This window comes from Zonotrichia albicollis, chromosome 3 (assembly GCF_047830755.1).
Source record: "Zonotrichia albicollis isolate bZonAlb1 chromosome 3, bZonAlb1.hap1, whole genome shotgun sequence".
In the NCBI taxonomy this organism is placed as follows: domain Eukaryota; kingdom Metazoa; phylum Chordata; class Aves; order Passeriformes; family Passerellidae; genus Zonotrichia; species Zonotrichia albicollis.
Window position 1 is genome coordinate 118364052 of NC_133821.1, and position 24345 is coordinate 118388396.

At 36.6% G+C, this 24345-nt stretch overlaps 1 protein-coding gene across 3 annotated transcripts in view; it reads right to left on the reverse strand.

Moving 5' to 3' along the window:
* Positions 1-1088: 1088 nt before the first annotated feature.
* The window catches only part of LOC141728634 (E3 ubiquitin-protein ligase HACE1-like), a 28203-nt gene continuing 4946 nt past the window's right edge, over positions 1089-24345 (reverse strand). Inside the window, exons 3-15 of one of the 3 annotated variants that reach the window (XM_074538579.1) lie at positions 22877-23214; positions 21607-21675; positions 20882-20969; positions 19556-19667; positions 19376-19473; positions 19101-19188; positions 18353-18502; positions 13163-13359; positions 8321-8452; positions 7523-7621; positions 7136-7206; positions 2400-2513; positions 1092-2010 (exon numbers count right to left, since the gene is read on the reverse strand). In XM_074538579.1, the coding sequence (XP_074394680.1) occupies positions 1908-2010; positions 2400-2513; positions 7136-7206; positions 7523-7621; positions 8321-8452; positions 13163-13359; positions 18353-18502; positions 19101-19188; positions 19376-19473; positions 19556-19667; positions 20882-20969; positions 21607-21675; positions 22877-23214 (1659 nt within the window). In that variant the 3' untranslated portion in view covers positions 1092-1907. Of the gene's footprint in view, positions 2011-2399; positions 2514-7135; positions 7207-7522; positions 7622-8320; positions 8453-13162; positions 13360-18352; positions 18503-19100; positions 19189-19375; positions 19474-19555; positions 19668-20881; positions 20970-21606; positions 21676-22876; positions 23215-24345 lie in introns of all 3 variants that reach the window. The other 2 variants (XM_074538580.1, XM_074538581.1) reach the window with 2 other exon arrangements.

A 24345-nucleotide genomic window follows, 5' to 3' on the forward strand; every position in this document is an offset into this window, starting at 1 on the left:
GAACCAGGGAACCAAGCACAGCCCAGCTGTGCAAGAAAGCCAAGTACTTTTGCTAAACTGAAGGATCCAAAGCAACTGAGATTAAATGTGAAAACCCCACATATTCTCAAACATCTAACCTATTCAAATAGCCTAAGCTTCCTCAAGCATGCCAGAGAAGAACAGCATCTCCCTATTTTCTTTCAGGAAAGGGAATGAAATCTTTGTGACTACAATGAGGATTCATTGGGCAAGCTTTGGTCCATTTCCCTGCACTTCTTGTCATCCCATTCACTTCTATTGCTTTCACTTGATTTTGGATTTTTTTTTCCTTTTTTTCCTCAACATTTCATTTCTTTAGTTTCTTCTACTCTCTGTTTGTTTACCTATTTTCCCTCATTTCAGGATTTTAATTGGAGTAATTTTGGCAATTTTTGGTCCTTTTCACAGCCCCTCATTTCGTCTCAGTTAATTTGGTTGTAGTCATTCTATTTCCAAATTTTCAGGGTTTTTTTCAATTGCACTTTTTTTTTAGTCATCTCATTTCAAGATTTCATTCCCTTTCCTGAAAGCAACAGCCAAGCAGCTTTCCCTGGACTGTTCTGCTGGAAATGTCTGCTCTTTCCACTACCTAAAACTGGTATTCTCCTCATGTGGCAGCCACAGACTCAGAATTTAAACCAACATTTACACAACATGTGCACAAACAGAACCAAAAAGGAAATGAAGCTAATAAGTTCACGTATAAAGTTTAGTCCAGAGGAAAATTACTGTGGCAAGATGGTCCATGGATTTCTCTCTCACTCCCCCAGAGAGGTTATGTATGCTTTAGATTAAAATGAATAAAACCTGAAAAAAACCAGCAATAAATAATCTGAAAAAAACAGCAATAAATACTTCTATATACATTTTTGACATGAGATTCTAAGAATCACAGTTTTGTCAGTTACCCTCATAAGCTCAATTTACTTCCTTGTGCATTTTTTTATGTCTATCCATACACTTGGACAACGACTCCTCAAATACTGGTTCCAAGGCAATTTAAATTATAGAAAGATTAATAAAATCCTGGTAGAAAAAAGAATAATCTGCCCACAGAGACACACAAATTTGTCACATTCAGATTCTGGTTAAAATATTAAAATTTAATTAATACCTTTTGAACATACAATTATATCAAGGAAAGAGTAAAGGCATTCAAACAATGGATTTAGATCTTAAACAGTATTTACAAATTCTGAACTGCAAGTTGACTATAAAGTCACAAATACTTTAAATATTTAGTAGAATATAGTGTAAATTCTAATATAAACTAGATAAACTCAATCTGTTGGGTTTTTCCAGTCATAACAGTCTAATCTTTACATATTATATACATTAGAATACTAAAAAGTTATAAAATTTTCTTTCTGTTACTATGCAAAGAAATGGAAAATACATCAGCTCTGTCTTACTGTACAATATTCCAATTGAACTTTCTGTAGTGATCTGCAAAAATAAATGGCACTTTCACATGCAACAAGGCATAAAGTACAACTCTTTTCATTTGCAGTATTCCATCTGAGTGCAAGGTAAACTGCAATGATGCAAATGTCATTTAACCACAGAGTTGGAAATCAAATGTAAACTGTGGAGATTCTGACAAACTTTTCTCAGATTGAAGTAATAATGAAAAGTATGTAAACTGATTTCCATACAGACCTGTAATTTAGAAAAAAATGAAAATACAGCATACTGAGAGGTTTGTTATGATGGTATGAGAGCTACCTTGACAACACAATAATGGAGGAAATGCTGATGGTGCTGTTCTGAAACCCAGCCCCGCAATGGGCTGCAGCATCTAAGTTGCTTTTCTATTGACAGTTTCCAAAATTACTTCTGCCACTCAGAATTGCACATTAGCAGTCAGATAGGTTTTCTAGACTTCATTATGCCATTGTGTAACCATAGCTTCCACAGTGCAATGCCACAAAAAGCCTGTCTTTCAGGATTTCTTTGCTTGGATATTCAGGTAACTTGAGCATGTTGATACTGGAAAGAAATAAAAACAAGGACAGTTCAGAAAAAAACTCTACAGTAAAGTTTTCCGATTAAAAATCCTGAAGAGATCACATGTATGGAATATATTGTAAGAAATTAAGTTGCTTTTACTTCAGTAAGTTATAATACAGTAATTTAAATTTAATATTCCTTTATTAATTTCACTACCTTTAATTAGACAAATTTGAGTTGCAAACAATGAACAAACAATGTAACATCTTTTGGGATAAAGCCACCACTTTCATGTTGGAGAGTGAATGCTGCAGAAACTGTTTAAATTTTTTTTGACCTTTCAATATGCTAAAGAACTGTACTTTTGACTGTGACTGACATGAAAAAGCCCTGGTTTGAAGATATTTTAATGAGAATAGTTAACATACCATGTGCTTGATGTTGGTAAAAGATTTGCAGTGTATGGCACAGCAGCAATAGTAAAATTTTGCAATCCACTGCCACCCATTATATGGGCAAAGCCACCATGAGGCACCCTGGAACTGAGAAAATGTACAGAAGTTAGAGCAGTGCAATCATGTTATAAGACAAAAAAATGTATTTACACTGAAAATATCTCTTACTTAGGATAATTTGACAGTTACTAATACTTTTACTAAAGTTCCCTTTCTCTTACTGGTATCAAAATTCTCATTGTTTAAAAGTTTTTAATTACAAGACCAAATACATCAGTCCACTGACAATAGGCACCATATTGTTTGGCTGACATTTAAGATAATTCTGCCAGCAAGAAGGACTCATTTCTATAACCAGTTTTTGTTGCAGAATGTTCATAGAATCAGAATATTCTGAGCTGGAAAGGACCCACAAGGACTGAAATTTACTCCTAACTCTGCAGGGACCACACCCTGAGTGCCTGAGACTGCAGTCCAAATCCTTCTTGAACTCTGTCAGGCTGGGGCAGTGAGCACTTCCCTGGGGAGCCTGTTCCAGTGCCCAACCACCCTCTGGGGGAAAAGACTTTCTCTAACATCCAACCTAAACCTCTCTGACACAGCTTCACATCATTGCCCTGGGTTCTGTCCCTGGTCACAGAGAAGAGATCAGTGCCTGCTCCTCCACTGCCCCTCCTGAGGAAGCTGCAGGCTGCAATGAGCTCTCCAAGGTCCCCTCTCAAGCTCCCCTTCTCCAGGCTGAACAGACCAAGTGTCCTCAGCTGCTCCTTATACAGCTTCCTCTCAAGGCCCTTCACCATCTCCATGGCATGTCTGGACGCCTTCTGACAGATTTATATCCTTCTTAGATTGTGGCATTATCTCAGCTAAGACAAACATGTCTATTTATGTTTCAAGCTTAAGCTACATCACAAAACAGTTTATTCTCTGATTACTATCTGTGGGACAAATGAGCAAAGTGTCCTTGACATGTCTGTTCATTTACTACTTCAGACCAAATATTTCAAGTAACTAATAAAATCATTACATCAGTCACACTATAGCCCAGTGACAAACTATGGCAAAACTAGCACACACTAAAAAATCACTAGCATCTTCAGGAATGCCATCTCACTTAATCATATTACTCTTTTTTTCCCCTTTACCAACATATTATTCAAAGATTACTCCAGGTGTAAATGGGAAATAGCCCATTGTTCAGACCCCCTCTCTGTAATTCAAAACTAACAAATAGAATAAAATTCAGACATTTTCATAACATCAGCTTAAGCCAACATACACTACAAGAAAACATCTTGCTAGCACTGCTCTTGCATCCACAGAAACCTAAAAAAAACCCAAAAAGCCAGAAGCAAGTGTAACAGAAGAAGTAATGTTTCCACTCACAGTAAAACTACCTGGCAAAAATGCACAAGCATAAAGGTTGCTGCTGCTGAATGTGAAGGAGCTGGGACACAACTCACAGCAATACCTTTTAAACACACCTTTTAGAACTTGCTGTAGTATCCAACACATAAATCTGTACTACCCAGCTTAACAAGAGCAATGTTGAGCTGTTGTTCAAACACTGCTAGACAAAGTAACCACTACAGAGAGAAGTGCTGATTATTTGCAGTATATAATTTCTGATACAAATGGAATTGTGCTTACAGGAACAATTCAGAACAGCAGTAAAGATGGTACATCAGTACTCTTATACCATGGTTTTGGCTCACATTCCAACACAGTCCTGCCTCCCCTACAACTACTTTTTTTTTCCTCCCCTCTGATAAGCATCCCGCATTCAAATCAGCAATAAACAGAGACCTAACTCCTGAAAACTTCTTTCAGTCCATTATTATCTAAAAGTTTTTTCAATGTAACTTATAATACTTTCCATAAAACAGGTGAGAATCATAAAGCATGGGCAAGGCTTTGAACATTTAAAAGGAAGAGATTGCTGCCAACTTTTGCCTCCAAGAATAAGTTTTCTCTCCAAGCAAAACACTGCCAATAAAGAAAACCTTCTAAATAGATGCAAGAAATATCACAATAGCTGTGTGCAACAGCAACAATACAAGTTCATAGCTTTGGAAATTTCTACATTTTTATCTGAATCATGACTTTTCTACCCATTTTTCCATTGACAAGTTTTGCATAAATTTGCATGGAATGAAAACACTGTAGAAGAGATTTTCAGCTTGTTTCCTTACGTTTTCTTATTCTTATATGACAGTAGACACATATAGCTTTCATATTTAACAACTATGCTGAATTTTCCTTAAAAGAGCATAAGCATATTGCTTATTGCTCCACAAAAACTACAGTCCCCAAAGAAGTTCTATACAATCTCTGCAGCTGTAGAATTCAAATAAAGTAGAATTTATCATTTAGAATCTATCAAGTTGTGAACACTTCCTTCCAACTGTTCACTAAAAATTTCATCAGAAGTTGCCAGTAGAAAATTAACAATAAATTAGCCAAATACCATTATAAATATCAAACAGATCAAGAGGAGGAAAAATAAGAAAAGCTTGTAGTACAGGCAATATCTCAAGCAGCTGTTAGATGAGAAAGAATAAATGGCATCATAAGTGAACTTTCAGATCCCCAACATGAGCCACAAAAACTTTTAGACTTTTTCTTGGGTGTGCTAAGACCTCCAAATATGTTCAAACTTTGCTCATGACAATTACTTTGCCATTAAAAGAGTCTCAAAATTGGTATTAACAATAAATGCAATGTTATCTCCACTGAAACTACAAAAGCAAGACTTCATAAGAGAAAGAGAGAGAGATGTAAAAATGGGGGAAGAAGGCAAAAGGAAAAGTTTAAGAAATATTTGGAGGTGTCAGAAAAACACTAAAGACTTAATCATAAATCTATTTTATTAAATTCACTAAATTAATTTCATAGTCTTTGATTGGAAAGAAAGAACAGTTCTACTTCACACACACACACACACACACACACAAAAATCAAGTAAGTCAAAGTACAGAAGAGAATAAAGGGAAAAAGACGGGAAAAAAAGACTTTTGAATGTAGCCTGCCAACCAGTACCCATAGAAACAAATTCTTCACTAAGGCCAGAAAAAACATCATAGTTTGAAATCAGGTATACTTTTAAAGTAAAATTTACTTAAGGTATCAGTTGACTACTGTACTAGGCTCACAGAAAAGTCAGCATCTGAATCTTCCATTTAAAAGGAAGTAGGAATGTCTGGGGACTTATGTGCAAAAATGCCAGCTGCATATCACTATTAGAGTTAACTTTCAAAAGTTAAATATTTATGGGAAAATACATCTATTGCATTTCAAACGCTGAAGAAAAAACAAAGGGTTGCTCCTAGGTGATATAGGAAAAAAAAAATCCTAAACAGATGGTTTTTAAATTCCAGACCAGAGTTCTTAAAGCCACACCAAAAATTTCTTTCCTACTAAGAAGCAAATGGGTAAGAACAAGACAGTAGGTGATTTGTGACCAAAACAAATGATGCTGATGCACATATTAATCAGACAGTGTAACTGTTTACTTGATAGAAAGTGCCTCTTGGAGTCCAGTAGATAATCCCAAATGCCATGAAAATAATGAATGCCACTTCAGTATCATTTGGAATGTTTTAAGAAGCATTTGAAACATGACCTTACATTTTAAAGATCCTTATTTGCTTTCTAGATTTAGAAATGGACTGGTCCAATAAAAATGAAAGACCAGCAGTTGGCATGCCCCACATGTGCAGCTACAACTTCAGGAATCATTTCTTCAGAGGACAAAAAGATCAATGTGTGTACAACTAGCTTCTTAAATCATCCATGATCCCTAAAACCAAGGAAATTCATAATAAAACAAGTGAAACTAATATAATTTGGAGACCAGGCCATTTGAGGACACATCTGTGACTGTGAAATTCCTTAATATAAAAGGCAGTTTTGATGATCTTAATTTGTATTTTATCTTTGCTTAACCACAAAACTTATACACAAAAGGTCAACTACTCTACTAATCCTAGAATATTAAGGGAACATCAAACCAAGAAGATGCTGTGATCTCTGCCTGCTACCAGAAAAAGACTGGACTGCACAACTCAGGTGTCACATTTATGTCTATGGATCCACTTTGTGAAATGTCTGTACCCACAAGCTCAGCAACTCACCCAGCTCACAGGGGCATTTTTTGCTAAAATATTCCGTCACTGCCCCCAAAACATAAGGGAAATAAAAGTGGCTTTCCCTAAAGAACAAATAGAATTTAGAACAGAAAACCTTTATAAAGCAGACAGTCTTCCATAAGGCTACATCTTATCTTGACACACTGCACTAATGTTAAATTCAACTCAGCTTGAGGAGATGGATATTTCTGTATATATTGGCTGAATGTACTTATCTCATATGTTACAGCCTCAGCTGATTGCTGGAAAAGCCCAGAGTTACATAAACATGCAACAGGAAAAAGAATATAAAGCTCATTTAAATTCACTATGGCCTTGTCAAAAACAGCCTGGGCAGCAACAAAGGCCTCTTGCAAAGTGATCAAGTATAATAAATAAGTAATCAATCATTTTGCAGGCAACAGAGACAGCAAAAGTATTAACACACACTTTGTCTGCTTCCATCAATGTATAGAACAACCAGAATGCAAAACAGTTTCTAGATGATCTTTTATGGTCTCTCAAGTCTCTTATTTCAGAGTATCTAGACAATGTATTTGTTCTTACAGAAGAGTCTCTCACCTGCCAGTAACAAACTGTAATAGTAACACTCTCTCTTCCTGAGTTAGTTCTTCCACCACATCCCAGAACCACTAAATGACAAAAAAGTTAGTTTGTATTTTCCATTAAATACTTGTAGTACTTGAAAATATACTGAGAAAACAATAAATGGAATATATATATGTTTACTACTTAAATTATGGAATTCTTTGAACCAAATTCATAAATAATTAAGATACTTAATGTAGAAATACAGTATAAAAAAACCTCCATAAATTTCAGCCAAAATAAGGTTCCACAAACACACACATATAATGACAACCACAAAACCACATTTTTTTTGGATTAAACAGTCTACATTATTCAAAAAAAAAAAAAAAAAGAAAACAAACAAATAAAAAATTTTACCTGAATAACTTGGTCTCCTCTCTCATAGCCACTGGTGTATTCTGTATTTTTTAACCAGTCATTCACATCAATTTCTGGCATACCAGACAACAAGAGCTCCTTCAGGAGAAGCACATAGATTGTCATTAGTCCTCCTGACTAACCACCTATTTCAAGAGTTTATGCTACTTTGAGAAGTAGAAAGCTTGCAGTGCTTTTTTAGTTTATTGCAATCTTATGGAACTCACAACTAAATTTTAATACATGAAGATTCTTGAATTCAGAAAACTTCACATGATCTCTTTAATTTAAGTATGCACTAGCAAGAGAGAAAAATTATTGCCTAAGAACCTACAAGAAAAAGCCTCTGAGTCTTGCCATGGCTTCAGACACAATTTGAGATGTGCTGGTTACAGAAGATCAAATCACCAACAAGTATTTACTGGAATTTGAATCTGTGACTCAGAAAAAGTAAAGACAATAGACAGCATCTCCTTACTCTTATAGGATTTCTGTCCTCCTCAAGGAAAATATGGACAGACTTAAAGGCCACAACATGCTGATTCCATACTGAAATTACAATTTAGGGCATTTATTACTGCCCTGTGAAGTTTCAGGAAGATGGTAATCCTCACTAACTAGAAAAAGCAGGAGTACAAATAATGAGATCCTCACTGATAGATGCACAGGAAACAAAGCCAATGTGAAATCTACAAAATCATTATTTTGTGGTTATTGAGCTTTACATCTACATCATTTGCATTGCTGATGAAGTATGCTGAACAAAGCATTTAAAAACATGTAGGCATTTCATCTTACCAGTTCATATTCATCAAAAAGTTGGATAAAAGATGGTGGAATGAACATATGGAAGCCTTGTAAAAAGGCATTTATCTGAGGCTGAATGGCTCTTGTCATTCTGAGCTCTGTCACAAGCTGGACATACTCAGCCTGCAACATAGAAAACAATTTTAAGATAGACCCCAGCAAAACCACACAGTGCTCAAACAAACTCACACACACAAATGCAGTCCTCAACGCATCACAAATCTCCTCCACTGTAAGACAGTAAGAGTTCCTTTCCATTTTTCACATGGAAGCAACCCAAAATAAGCCCCTTCTGCTCTTCTGCCTTCCTTCCTAAGACAATGACAAAACAGAAGTGTTTGAATTGTTAAAAAAACCAATCAAAAAATGGGGACTCAGTCTAGGATAAAGGAAGTAAACAAAACTTAATTTGTCATGCCCACATCTAATACCACTTCTATTAGGCTCAATTAAGGCCATAAGCACACCAATGTTTGTAAGCAAAAATACTCTATTTAAGCAAACTGACATTACTAAGGAAAAAGGGCTAACTTCTGAAGGAATGCTTGTGAAACAAAAAGCTTCCTTGTTTTCCCCTCCTTGTCTCTTGAAGCCTAAAATAATACATAATAAAGCCTGCAGAGTTTATTAGTCTTAATAAGAAATACATTTTTTTAAAGAAAGTCTTGAAAAATTTCCTTGGTTTTTAAAAAAGAAAACCACCAGAAAACAACTTCCATCATAGCCAGGGAACAGACTGTAACATGCTTTAGAGATCTGGGGACTCCTTTCCCCATTAAAAGATGCCAGCTAGAAAAGGAATCCACCAGAACTTTGCTTTTGTTAAGAACACAAAAGCCTACGAGGCGTTAATGGAAGAAGGCTTTTAGAGGGAGACAAGTGACTTTTTGAAGGGAAAAGTGCCTGCATTAAAATTCTATAAAAATGTCTTATCTACCCTGACCAAATTACAGAAGTTTAACAAAGTTTCTTTACTCAAGAAAATAGTTTTCTACTTGAAAACAACATTTATTCCTAGATTATTTAGGTACTCTGTTTAAAGAAATGTTTTGACTTCGTAATCATGACTCTTAATAAGAAAATCATGAAATGTATCTCCCAATTAAACCATCGCAACTATCAGCTTTCTTCAAGAGAACAATCTTATAAAAACACTACTTTGATTTTTAATTATAAAATATTTCAACCTAAACTTATATGTTCTGAACCTGCACAAAAGCAACCAAGCATTTTTTCTTTCCTCCCTTTCTGAAAAAGAGAATAAACTATGCAAATTTCAAAACGGAAGGATACTTGTTAAACCCAGCTCCTTACATTCACAGATGTACAGAGGGGCTGCTTGCAGCTGAAAGATACTTTAAAATGAATTATCACCATTTTATTAGATTGAGAGAACAATTAATTTGTGAAGTGCTCTGAAGAAAAACATGACCTAAGAATATCTTCAACTGCAGTACTGGACCCAAAAATCAAGTTTCAGTCTAGTAATCTCCCCAGGTTGTTTCTACTATCAGTGGAGCTGAAGACAGCTCCCTTCTCTGAGGACTGAGAGGCAGCCAAAGGAGATTATGTGCACTAGACAAAATTGTCAGTCTGTGAATACAGAAGAAATCAGAAATTTTTGCAATACCAGGATTCAAAACAATGTTAACACTGGTTGTTTTCAACTATCAGAAATGCTTGTTTTACATTTCTTAAACTGTTCTTTTGTAAATTAGGCTACCCAGAAAAACAGGGCTGCGGAAAGAAAAATTCACAACCTTATTTTGAAAAATCAATTTTTAAAAAAATTACTTATTTTATGCTTGACAAAAACACTACACTGAACACTTTAATTATGAGAGAAAGCAGTTGCTGTAGTTTAGGTGTACCAAGAAATGTTTAAAATGGCCTGGAACAGCCAAGCATCCTGGCTATCAGCACTGGCGTGTGATGAAAGACCTGCAGCACAGAATTTACATAATACATGTCAGTAAACAACCTGGTCAATTTGTTTTGCTTTCTGTGCATTTCATTTACATTTTTTTCCCCTCTGAAGCCTTAGGAATCCATTACAAAACAGAAATACCTACATCATTTCAGATCTACATATGCATTCCTACATAGTACATAAAGTTATGATCCAGGCTTCTTTAAGGAAGAGAGATTTGATTGAACACACATTAGATGGGCATCACAAATATAATGGGCAAAGTCTATTTGGGTGAGGGGTTGTTCTGTATTTTACTTTGAGGTAAATAAAGCAGGGATCATGCTTCCTCGATTTCACAATCCCATATACTGTGAGATGAGGATCAATGGCTATGATGATTTTCAGATTCAGAAAGCAGCTCCATTTTAAAGCTGCCTGGAAAAAAAATACTACAATTTTACTGTCAAACAGAATGGCCAGCTCACAGACAGGTTCTGGGAGGACTGAGAAAGCCACAGGATTGTGGAGATCTGCATCATTCTTTAATATAACATAAAGTCAAACCTTGACTACACCTGATTTTATTTTTTTCCTAATAAGTAGAAAGCTGCAAAATGATACACAGCAAAGAACAAAGATAAATTCAGGACAAAGTCTGGCTTTTCCCTTTGAAGTCTCTCCATTACCATGAGAAAAGGCATTTGAACCAAGCTATAACTGTATTTCAGCTGGGCTACATGGACAGCAATTGCAAGACATGAATATTTGCATCATCTAATTGTCCCACAACCATTCACCAATTACACAGTTGATATAAAAACAGAAAACTACCCCATTCAAAGAAAATAACACTTTACAAACAGCTCTTACTTGTAGTGCATTTACTCTGTTTCAGTTTTCAATGAGAGAAAGGGACTGCTGGGTGGTTTCTGTGCAGGGAGGGGCAAGGGTGTGTTTTATTCTGGTTTTGGCACAGGGGATTTTTTGTGTATGTGTTTGTTGTTTAGGTTTTTCAAGAGATAAAGATTCATTCATAATTTAACAGGTAATCTGCAAGTGTGCATACACAGCAAATGCTTTTAGAAGGTGAATTTTCTTCTTCCAGAGGTATAATAAATACAATGAGTTTTAAACAGTGATCTATTATTCCTTGGGTAAAGGTGGAAAAAAAAAAAAAACCCAAGCTATCACTTGCAGGAGAAAAAGAGGTTTTTGTTTATAAAGTAGACACATTCCTATTTAAACTGATAGAACAGCTAAGCCAAAACATACTGCAAAACAATGTTACATTACACAAACTGGAAAAAAATCCCCCTAAACCCCTAAAGTACACATCTCCAATTTTCAACAACTTGATCACTGTCAGCAACTTCATCAGTGAACAAAACAGTGCCATCTTACAGATATCTTTTGACTTCACATTTTCCAAGTTCAAATTCAAAAAATGCATTAATATTAACAGTTCCAAAACTACCACTAGAGCACCTCTTTCTTACCACCTTTCAAATTAAAGCTACACCAACTCTAGTCCCTCCTGCCATGCTGACAAAGGCTTGATGAGATAGAATGGAAGCATCTCTACAGATTTTCAATCACCCTTTTTAGACTGTGCCCCAGCTCTAAAATTAGCGAGAAAATAAGGCTGATAATGGGTAGTACCCTCATGTGAGCAAACTTCTAATTTTATGCTAATTGAAAATGGGTTTTAAATAGTTGTTATGAAACTACAATTTATGTTAAATACACCTTTTTTATATACTGAGAAGCTAAGACTGACCAGACACAATAATCAACTTTTTCTCCAACAGATAATAAGGAAATTAAGCATCCACTACCTTCACAATTAGACTTCTTTCACCATCTGTATTCTTTCACAAATGACTGTATTGCAGGAATCAGTGCAGAATCAGGCTAATAAGATGTATTCCTGCTATTGGAATGGGACTCAGCCTTACTGAAAACAAGGATTAAGGCTCCAAGAATCCAGCGCCAATTGCTCCAGCACAGACTGCAATGTCCTTGCAACAAAGGCTGACACCAAGTGGCTGCTCCCAGCGCAGCAGCTGCTGCACCACTCCTGAAGCCAAATGCTTACTGAGCACAGAAAACAGGCTCAGCCAGCCCAACACAAACAGAAATAAGAAATACAGAAATACAGAAAAACACGAATGAAAATCAGGACACAAAGCAGACATCAGGACCAGGAGTCAAGGTTATAAAAAAACTACAGGTCAGGTCTGCCCATGACACTCCTGCTGTTACTCAGAACTCTTTAGTCAGGAGCTGCAGGATTCAATTAGACTTGTGTTTATCATAATTTCTAGACAATCTTCAAAATCTGGCTGTGTTTTCCTGTATTTCTTTTTTTGAATTAATGCTGCAGAGGAATCAGGGGCTTTTCAACCTGCTACTATTAAAGTAAATTTAAAAAGCAGGTTATTTCCATACACATCAAGTGACTTGCAAATGGCTGAAAAATCTTCCTGCAGACTTTTACTCTGTCCATTAGCTGCATTTTAATTAGAGCAATACTATAGACCAGCCTGGCAGGCAGCACACTTTGCAACATCACCTATAATTTTATGTTTAGCAATTGCTACTGTTCTACTTCCTTGGTATATATACCTAAGACTTAACTTCAGGAATATCTGTAACTTTCAAAATAAATCCTACATTTAAATTGATCCCATTTTCCTTTCACAGTTCTGTCAGAAAGAAGAACCTCTAATCTGAACTCTTTTAAAAATTTTTACTATTTCTGTAACATGCTAACTTAGGAAAAGAGGAAAGAGTGTTGGCAACTGCAATCTTTTTTGTATTTTCTCCAAAACAGGTATACCATCCATGCTTCCATTTATTCAGAAAGTCAGTCCAATGGCTTGTACTATGCTACCATCTTCTGAATAAACCTGTACACTCACCTTGTTTTCCTGTGTGACAAGTATACTTGCACCCCCTGGCTTCAATGGCACTTCCTCCATTGCTCCAAACACATCAGTCTCAACAGAGAATGTCAGCTCTAAACCCAGATCACTGATATCATTATCTAAAATCCACTGCAAGTTCTTTGCATACTGTGGATCAATAGATGCTACATCCTGATAATTTACAGGTATGCCTAGGAAAAAAAAAAAAACAAACAGAGACAAAACTTCTCAAATAAATAGGAAAAGGCAAAAAGGATTCTAACTTAATACATGGTAGAAGGTTGCCCTCTAGAGAGAAACCAGAATAGTGCAGTAATAGCAAAAGGGGAAAAGGGATGCACTGTTGCTAACTACAGCAGAACTGTGCACACTGTATTTTTAAACTACTACAGAATCAAGTTTCCTCTGTATGCTTTTCCTCCTAGTGAAGCAAATGACATACCACTCAGAAAAAAACAATTTGCACCACTTTACTTCACTAATGGATTTCAGTAAAACCATCTACTCATTCTGAACACAAAATGTTAAATGTTTCCTACAAAAAAGTTTTCTACCTACATTTTAGAAATGCAAATACCATATTTCTCTATAACAGTATCTTTTCCCTCAGAGCATTAGTTGGGGGTGAGGGGGAGACAACCTTCCTGTACCCAGAAAACTATTACTCTTCAGTGTTCTTCTTTTTAATCATACTTGAAATGAGATCTATCATACAGTTTAAAATTATTATTATTATTATTATTGTTGTTGTTGTTGTCGTTATTGAAATTTTACATTTCAAACTGAACTTGCAAGTAATTTAGAAGCCTTAAAAGGAGAGTTGCTAGAAGTCTGACTTTCATCTAGGTATAGAAAGTGCCTATTTACAAACCCCTTCAAAGCGATGTCACTCAAGCACATTTGAGCAAATGGGCCCAGGACAAAGTGACCCTAGTTTATGCAAGAGAGCTATCCTCTTCACAAGAAAGCAGATCTCGATTATTTTAATTCTGGCATGATAGATACTTCAGTGCTACCAAGACAGATACAATATCTGGGAACAGGGGCAGGGGGTGAGGGTAGCAGCAGGTTTAGGGAAAAGCAAGTTACTGGGAAGTACTGTCCTTGCTTCACCATCTCCCATGCACTGTGCAGTGTCATAAGGGTGCCCATTAGTAGAAGACTTAGCACACTATGGATTGTGGATGCAGTACCCCAGAGAAACACAAAATTCAAAGGTTAGCAGCCACTGCAAAACATCCAAGTGTAAAAAATGTTACAGTATTTCCCTGGAAGAGCTGAAAAGCACTGCAATGGTGTTTAGACGGCTGTAAGGCATTGGTTTTCAAATAAAATCAGGCAACACACCAGTTTAAGAGAGGGATAACTTACTAATTAAATATCACTGCCATTTCTCTCAAAATAAAAAACCTAAAAGCTGTGTAGTAGTTTCCAGTGGACTTTCACTTTTGCTATCTAGCAAGCATATGTGCTTTTGACACACAAGACGTAGAAATAATGATGTCTCTGAGGGATATGTGCAAATGTGGGAAAAGAAGACTGAAAAGTAGGAGTCAGAGGCTCCTTTAGAGAAGAAACTCAACAAATGTTATGATGAGAGTACACTCATAGTCACCATGTTGTGAGACCAAAGCACTAAGCTCAGTCATTTGGTTGACAGATATTTTACCAATGAAAGCAGGCAGTTATAAAAAATTCCATCAGATTTATGTGAATCCCCTAAAATATTATGTATCTTTCTCTTGTATACCCTTGAGGCCCCTGTAGTTTGAAGAGAAATCTATCTTACCATAATTCTGAGAAGGCATGTTCTGTGCAACACAGAACTTCCAAGAGATACAGGTAAGTTCTGAGACAAGCTTATTAATTATTCAAGATTTAAGGCCTCCACTTCAAAATACACTGAGCCAGAATTTAATTTTCACTTTTGTTTATGCCATTTCAAGGACTACTTTCTATTATAGAGTAGAATGTAAGAGTAGATAGGACAGTTAAGAATGTACACGCTGTCTTTGTAAGCTGAAGGTAGAAGTTAACAGGAAAGTAACCAGATCTGTAAAGAAATACAAAATAACTGGAAAACAGTTATTTTGAGAATAGAGAAACCATCTGCTCCTCCCCTGTTTAAGCAGAAGTCTGATAGATAAGAAGTGAGAAAAGTAAACCTAAGAGGTCTTACTAATTTCTGACTATTTCTCTCTGTGCTACATCTGGAATAGAGTGCAGCCCCAATAAACATGCAGACCTATGGAACACTGCTTGGTTTCACAGCACACACACAAAAAACAATCATGCACACTACATATCTAACACCTTATAAAGTACATTAGTTGTATGTTAGCCGAGTCATCACATATGTTAATGATCTTTCTCACCTACCAGATGTTGTTGCAGGAAGATCTCAACTCACCACAGTGGAAAAAGGTAATGCACCCACCTGAGTCTCAAGGAAATGTATGAACACTTGTTCATACAGGTTTCAGCTTCTAATTAAGTCACTTCCACATCATGTCTATTGGCTAAAAAGAGGAGTTCTTCTCTGAAAGAGATTCACAGTGTTCCTCAGACACAGAAGGGCTTAGCACACAGCTGGTGGTTTCAGTGCTATCAACAGATGGATATACTTCCACTACAGAAAACAAGGATCTCAGCGCAAGGTGAAAAACCAAAGGAATGAAAACAGTCTCAAACTGCAAGAGAATTTATACTCCTTTTTTAAGGCCTGACAAGAAGCTGAAGGGAATTTCTATGTCTATAACCAGATAACTTGTATTTGAAATGAACAAGAGCTAGCAAAAATAAAACAAATCTTCTCAGGAGCACCCACTGCTGCACAACTCTAATTCCTTAAACAAGAAAATAGGAGATGTGCAAAGTTCATGGAAAAGGCCTTGGAAAGGTTTAAACAAATCACAGTGATTGAGGCAGAAAAAGCAACTACTTTGAGGAGTGGAGGTGTCATTTTTCCAGTTCTTTGTCTCTGATAAGTAATAAGAAGTGATGAAGAATTGTGAGCATTTTGACCTTAAACAAGTTTAATGTGTATAAACCTCTAGAAAGTTCCAGGATGCCTGTAAAACAGAATGTTTTAGACCTTAGACCTTACTAAGATCAGTTAGACCATATTAACAGAGACTGATGACTGCTGTTGGGTTTGCAATACTTATTCTAGCAAAGTGAAAAAAAAAAAAAGAAAATAGTAAGTAATAGGTCATCTTGTCAATTCAGAAATCAACAGTCAAGCATATCATCACAAGCCAAAACCAGTAAGGAACCCAAAATCATTAGCAGTCATTTCCAAAAGAGGTGACAAGAACAGCACTTCAACACTTCACTATTCTCAAGGTAACACTGAACAACAGAAAAATAAGATTTTCTTTTTTGTGAATATATCACAAGGAAATTAGCCTGTGAGTGTTATTCATAGCAATGAAAGCAGCATGGCCAGCAGGTCAAAGGCAATGATTCTGCCCCTCTACTCCACACTCATGAGACCCCATCTGGAGTACTGCAGCCAGCTCTGGGGCCCCAACATAAGGGACAGACCTGTCAGAGCAAGTCCAGATGAGATTACAATGATGATCAGATGGCCAGAGCACCTCTCCTATGAAGTTGAGAGGAGACAGTTGGAGAGACAGTTGGACTTTTTTCAGCCTGGAGAAGAGAAAGCTCCAGGAAGACCTTCAAGCAGCCTTCCAGTACCAGAAGGCAACCTACAAAAGAGCTGGACAGGGACTTTTTACACAGGCAAGCAGTGATAGGACATGGGGGAATGGTTTAAATCTGAAAGACAGTAAGTTCAAATTAGATATTAGGAAGAATTTCTTTACTGTGGGGATGATGAAGGACTGGAACAGGTTGCCCAGAGAAGTTGTGGATGCCCCATTCCTGGGAGTGTTCCAAGACCAAGTTATACAGGGCTTTGAGCAACCTGGTCTAGAGGAAGGTGACCCTGCCCAAGGTATCTAAGATCCCTTCAAACCCAAATCATTCATGATTCTTCTACTCACTCTTGATGTCAGAGGCCAAGGCTTAGATCAGCACCAAACTGTGCCATGCAATGATAGCTCTACTTTAGAATCACTTTCCTGTGTGAAGATCAGTGACCTGGGGAGCCTGAGGAAGCGCTGCCAGCATGGTGCTGCACACTGGCTGTGCTCCACTGGCTCTTGCCCAGCATAGTCACTGTTCTGCCACAGAAAGCAATACTGAGGGAGAGGAGTAAAATACGCTCCTCTGTGAAGAAGATCTTGATAAGATGACTGAGCCTGCACCTTCAATGAACACTTCTCTGAACACTTCCAGGGAAGATAAACAGCAAACCTGAAGTTAAGAGTTAATCTGCCCTGGACTCAGCAAACATCACAGGAAGACTGCAGGCAGACAACACGATGACAGAAAACCATCAAGCTATCTTATACTTCCAAATATTAGTGACTGAACACCAAGGAAATTCTGCATGCAACAGCAAATAAATTTATGCACTTGGAGGAGTAACAAGAATGCACAAGGAATCACATCATCTTTCAAGAGAAGTTTTTTCATGACAATGCAGAAGAGAGGCATCTTGTTCAGCAGTCAAGAGGCACAAAGGTTCTTAAAGAAGAGCAGAGAAAAGTCCTAGACCACAGTTATCACCAGCTAACAGAGGTTATCCTACTAGAAAAGTTGCATTTCTATAAAAATGTCTGTCCAATCCTCTTGAAAGCTACAGTAAAAGCATGTCAATTAACTTCTCTCATTAAGGAGACAGGAAGAACCTGCATTGGTTCTGACACCCTGTTTTGGGAAATAAGTAGTATTTGTAGGAATAAGTGGACAGAGAGGTTTTCAACAGCAGGGCTTCGCCTTTTTAAAAACCATTGCATAAGTGAAAAACTTCAGACATGATCAAGAATGCCCAATGAATTTTTGCCAGAGTTCACAAACATTCTCAGCTTTGTCTATCTGAAGTTAACTAGGGAACAATTATTTTCATTTCTCAAGAATGACACTATGCAGAAGAGTAAATGAATTTCACAACTGTGATGGAAAGAATTGCTGTGACTCTGATGTACATGAAAGACTACCAACATATTAATTTCCAAGGCTTTTTCATTTCTAACACACACAAAAGTAAAAAATAAAGGTTCACTACTCAGCTAACTGTTATGACTAATAAGCAGGATTTTAATAAAACCATACCAAGAATATGTTTGTAGAATGACCTTGTGAAGTAGATGTTCACCAGCTGCCTGTGATTCAGAGCCAGCCCCAGGATCTGGCCTGCAAAACGGAAGTAGTTCAAATGATCTGGATTTACAGAAGAGTTGCTGTTTGGCTGGAATGTTGTTCCTACAAAACAAAAATATTATCATGTTCCATTTTTTTTTTTTAAGTAAGCTTTTGTTTATCAAATACTCTAAGCATCTGAAAACACTGCAAGAGTTTTTTCTTGGGGTTTTGAAATTCTGTTTGAGGTTTTTCATTTACACAAAAGGATGTCAGAAAGAAATGTCTTAGAACGTAACAACATCTTATTACAATGGTACTGCTTAGCTACTCTCCAAAGCACTGTTCTAAAATAATTATCATCAACAAAAAGGTAATTCCCAACTGCTACATTTGGTCCTCCATCTTACTGCATTGCTATACACATGTTTTACTCATTCTAATGGGCTTGGCTTCTGTCACCTTGTGAACATGCTCAAAGGAAGGATGAGAATATTCATCCTTCATTCATATGTCTCCAGCCAGATGCAGGCAGGAGACAGTCCAGTCCTAGCCTCCTTGGAGTAAACTACTTCAAACAGGCAGACCTGAACCTCTCCTTTTAGGTTTCATGAAATAATCTGTGCCTCAACACAGATTTTTTTGATTATAAAAATGCTTTTATAAAAAATGACACTCTAAACTTAGGAAAAAAAAGAAAAAAAAGGGGGCAGAGACATACCATCAGCTGACTGGGTAAATAAGGCATAATCTGGGTTAACTATTTCACTGGATAAGATATCAAACCATTCACGCACCACACCCTGTCCCTGCATGGCAAGAGAATAAAGCATATTAGTACACAAAACTTTCACTCAATAGTTATGCTGAGTAACACATTTCTTTTTAAGCAATTTTAAAGTAGGCTTTAGCTCAAAACCACACTTGTGAATGAGAATTAATATTTCCATATGAAAATGCCATAAAAACATAAAAGTTCCATGCACTTTTACCCACCATTCCTTCTTCTCCATGAAATCTCACAGCAATCCCCTGCTTTAATTTTGCACAGTTTGCTTTAGACACAACTTCACAGCTACTCCTAAAAATAGAATCTAAATACAAAACACCAATTAATTTTTTCATTTTCATTCATTATCTTTCAAAGACACACTAATTCCATTGAGAACACAATACCTCTGTGAACCAAAAGTATGTCATTTTCATTGACAGGCCTGTGCACCATGTCTGAATCCGGCTGCCCGGCGTGCAGATGTTCATAGAACCATTCACAGCGATCTTTAAATGGCTACAAAACAAGGTGCAAACCACATTACACACATGCATTCCCCTGAATAATTCCTCTCCCATAAGCAAATGGCTATGCATAGTTCTCAATTAGTTTTTGTGATGTGCAGAGTCACCCCAGCATGCTATATAGTATTTTGGGAAGAAGAAAGGACTAGATGTGCACTTGAGTGCTTGCAGAAAGACTGGACCACCACCTATCCAGAAATAGCTATTTAAGTTTTCCACAGAAGAGAAAAATAGCACAAAACTCCTTACAAGTTAGGGAGAGCATGAAGGAATTTAGATAAGAAATAAGTCACTGGCTTCTGTAAAACTACTGATAATCAACCACAGCTGAGCACAGAAGCACAAGTGATATGAACCAGCCCTACTTGCAGTAAGGTTCACCGGCAATATAAAACAGCCCAGAGGAACCAGAAACCTTACAAAGCAATTCCTGGGTGAGAAGTTTCTAACTTGTTTGACTCAGTGTTTATATTGACATTTTGCAACTCTTTTGAGACAGATATGACACAACTATGGCCTTTCTCATCCCCTGCACTTCACAGCATGTGAGTGAGTTGATCTAACAAGCAGGATATCAGTTCTCAGGGTCTCCTCATTACTCATAGGTAGTGAGTTTCAAAAACATACATTTCAATTAAAGACTGAATAAACAATACGCCTACACCATGTCCCAAAAATGAAACTGCATTAATAAAAGCAATTTATCTTTAAAAATAAAAGCACAGTATGGTTCACATCTTAGGAAATAAAGCTCTTAGAACAGACAACAAGATGACATGGTGTTTCATTAAAGGAGCTACCACTAACTACGACCAAGTCAAGTAATAGTGATGTATTTTGGTTTGTCTCAAAATGTAAGTCATTTAGGGGAAAGTAAAGCCTTTTAAAGTTCAATCTATTAGATGTGCACAAGTAGATTTACAAACAGAAATTTCACTCTTGAACTGAAAGTTGGACTTGTAAGACACATCCAACATTGGTTATCTCAAATGGACTCACCCATGTATTTTACAGAATTATGAATACAGAAATCTGGCTGCCATGTCTGTTTAAGTGATCTTTCCACATTACAGATTCAGAAGCACTAGAAGCCATGTTTAGTTCTTTCATCCTCCCCAAATGGAAATTCTTTAAATATTGTTTTTTTAAAAAAAACACCCTTTGTATATTCACAGAAGTTGTAACTAAGCACCTCCTGACATTTACCTGAGCTTTTATGATGTGCATAAATCTGGACATTAATTCAGGACACTCCAGAAGAAAATGAAAGTGATCAAAAATTATTTTGGGATTTCTGAAAGAAAAACAGGTTAGAAGCCTGTTAGAGATTTAATAATAATGCTTCACAATGCAAAAAGTCTACATAAAGAAACAATGCAATTAATCATACTGACAAGTTTAACAAGATTCTTCTATTCTATCACTTTTTCCTAACTCTTGTTTCCAAACAACTTATACTACCTCGTCTGTTAAACATGGGAGGATTTGAAGCAGCTCCCCACACAGAAGGAAGGTTATAAACCTGGCAGTCCCAGAGAAATTCTGGAAAGAGCCAACTGTACAAAGACTCCTTTAAGTCATCACACATTTGAGGAAAAATGAAAGTTTTCATCTACCTTAAAAGGGAAGGCCTTATTTGGAACAAATATAAGGAAAGAATCCATTCATCAACTTATTCTGTTGCTCTGTGAAATAGAGTTTGTTCATGAATCTTACAAATAGATCACTTAAATATGCAGAAGAGTTCATTTAAGTCTGAGCTCTGAATCATTAATCTACACTGTTGAGTTCAGCAAGGCCATTAAATTGCACATTGTTCATATATCACAGCAACAAACTAAAAATACAACTCGGCAAGAAGAAAAAAAATCAATTACTGCCAGGGAGGAACAGAGGGGTGGATTACAAGGTCCATATTTGTTGAAGCTTACCGGTTAACAAAACACTTCAGGACATCATCGTGTTTACAAACAAATTCTATAAAACGAGGTGACGTCATCCTGTTCAAAAATCATAAGATGTTTTTGGTTAGTGCAATTGAAACTAATTTGAATTACATAAATTGTTGGAGTTTTTTTTTAAATACTACACAAACAGAAACTGATGCTGTTCAACTAGTCATCATGAAACTAAATATTCAGCAGCATGAAGATCTCATAACGAGAAACAGAAATTTCAGAATTCTAGCAGAAAAGGCAAAAATGTCAATAAACAACCATCTTCCAGAACATCCACAGAGAACTATGCCCCAAACAAGTATTACTGGCCAATTTGAAAGTTTTTATTCAACTCAGTTTGGCAGAGAAAGAAAAACCCTTATTGTGATTAGGAATAACCAAGAGTCGACACGTAGTAGGACCCTTGCTTCTAGATTCCTCAGGGAGCTTGTAATACTTGCCTAATCTTCTAGTCATGAAGGCCAAAGTCATAAATATAATCCATAACGATCTTGGACAGACCAGGACCTCAGTTACAAGTGGTCACACTTGTTTCCTTTTTAAAGCAGACCTCAATGATATTAGGCTTACCTAAGCTGAACTGCATGTTCCACACAAAACTACATGTTTGTCAACTTGGGACAGGATTCCAAGTGAGCACTACTTTGAGACTGAACTTTCCTTGTTATATATCATAGTTATATATAGTTATATATCTATATAGTTATATATATATATTGTTATATATATATAGTTATATATAGTTATGTATATATATTGTTATATGTCATAGTTACATACAGTCAAGTAAGTCTTGCCTCAGCCATCATTTTCATACACAAAGATAACTCACTTTTTTTTTTTTCATCTGAGCTTATAGCTCTTCTTGTTGGATAATCACATTAAATTCAGGGTTAATTTCACATTAAGAACAAACAACAAATACAGCTAAACTTCAAAGTATCAAAATCCTACTACCTACAAGTATATTACATGATTACAAAGAGCCATTAGACATTCAAAACAAAATGTGTCCCAGTGCAGCTACATTCATAGGCAGCAGCACTACAGAAAACTTGCGGTGCTGTGCCTTTGGAACCATAAAAAAAAAAAGCATTCAAATAACTGAACAAGTGAAAGCATTAAACAGCATAGCCTTGACTGGCACTAACACAATGTGGTCAGTATCAACATTCTTCCCAGAAAGTATGTATGATTTTAAAATGGTAATAGTTTGGGTAAGAAAAATGAATAACCTCCTTACCCCTGAGGCATCTGACAGGAGCAGCACATACAGAAGGCTTGAATGACAGCACTTAGCCTGTTTGCTGTCATGGAGATAACATCCTGACAATCAGCACAAGCTTCCTGCTTCCCAGCAACATCGTATGTTTTTAACTCGACAGCATCAGTGGACAGCTCTTTCCTTCCCTCAGCTCCTGCAGTGGCAAAAGAAGGCGCAGAGGTAGCATCTTGGTGATCTGGTCCTTTTTGCTTCAATAAAATAGAAGTAATATTGGCAGAGTCCCTTTTGTTTTTCATCAGCTCTGTGGCTATCAGAACAAGCCATTCATCCAGAGAATGCCAGAGCAGTTCCAGCGGCTGCAATAAACACAGGAAAAAACAGACAAAAAGAAACATGTTGACATCAGATAATATTAATAATGTGATAATCCTCTTAAGGAAAATAAATATCATGCACATTTTAAAGCTTTAAATGATCCTTTAGAGGTCATGTTAGAGATAAGAGGCAAATACTCATACAAAATTTTGCACTTGCAGCCAAATAGCACAACGAGAAAAATGCATATAGAAGGAAAATCAAACAGTAGATGGAAGAAAGAAAAACTCATTTAGAAAGAACTATATCACAAAGTTTGGCTTCACACAGAACACTACTGCCTAACCACTGCAGCCAAGCAGGGAAATGGGAATACACAAGTTGAGTTTCTAGAGTGCCAGTTCTTTAGGAAGAACCTGGTCAAAGGAACTTCCTCTACTAAGAAGATGGAGGAAATCCCAGACAACACCTCACAGATTCAGGTTCACGTCTAGTAAGAATGTGCTTTACCCACAATGTGAGCTCATACAGCTCATTTTTATAGTACCTCAGATCTTTTGTACAGGTCACTAACATCTAACTTTACAAAATAGAAACAAGTATCAGCAGAATCCCTGCTGCTGATAAAATATCAAATTATAAGTCTATACATTTTATTTTACTTTAACAAAGACATGCTTTTTTTACTATCACCTGCTAAAACCCAATATAATTGAAATCCAGTACAATTCGCCCATTACTGCAGGCCTGCTACAGAGGAGAAAAAGGGATAAGACCTCACAAGCATTAAAAAATCCACAAGGGCTGTGTTGTCCCTTAATGGTGTCCAAGGGCTTGTTTCACAAGCCCCCAGTGTTGTGACCACAGGGATATGAATCCTACAAGGAGGTAATCGACTCAAACTTCTCAGCATTCCAAAAGTAAGAGTGAACTTCTACATGGATTCCTTTTTCCATATGTTACTGCTGCCTCAAGGTTTTTCATCAGTGAAAAGATGAAAGACTTAGCAAACACTGAGAGTTATGTTCTCATATTCTCAGGCTGCTTTTGAAAATAAAGAGCTGCTCACAGCATCTTTACACTATCTGGAGCACTGTCAGTTGCACCTCATAGCTGGCATGCTCTCAATACACAATAAATTACTTCTCATAAGAGCTCTGAATTAAAAGATT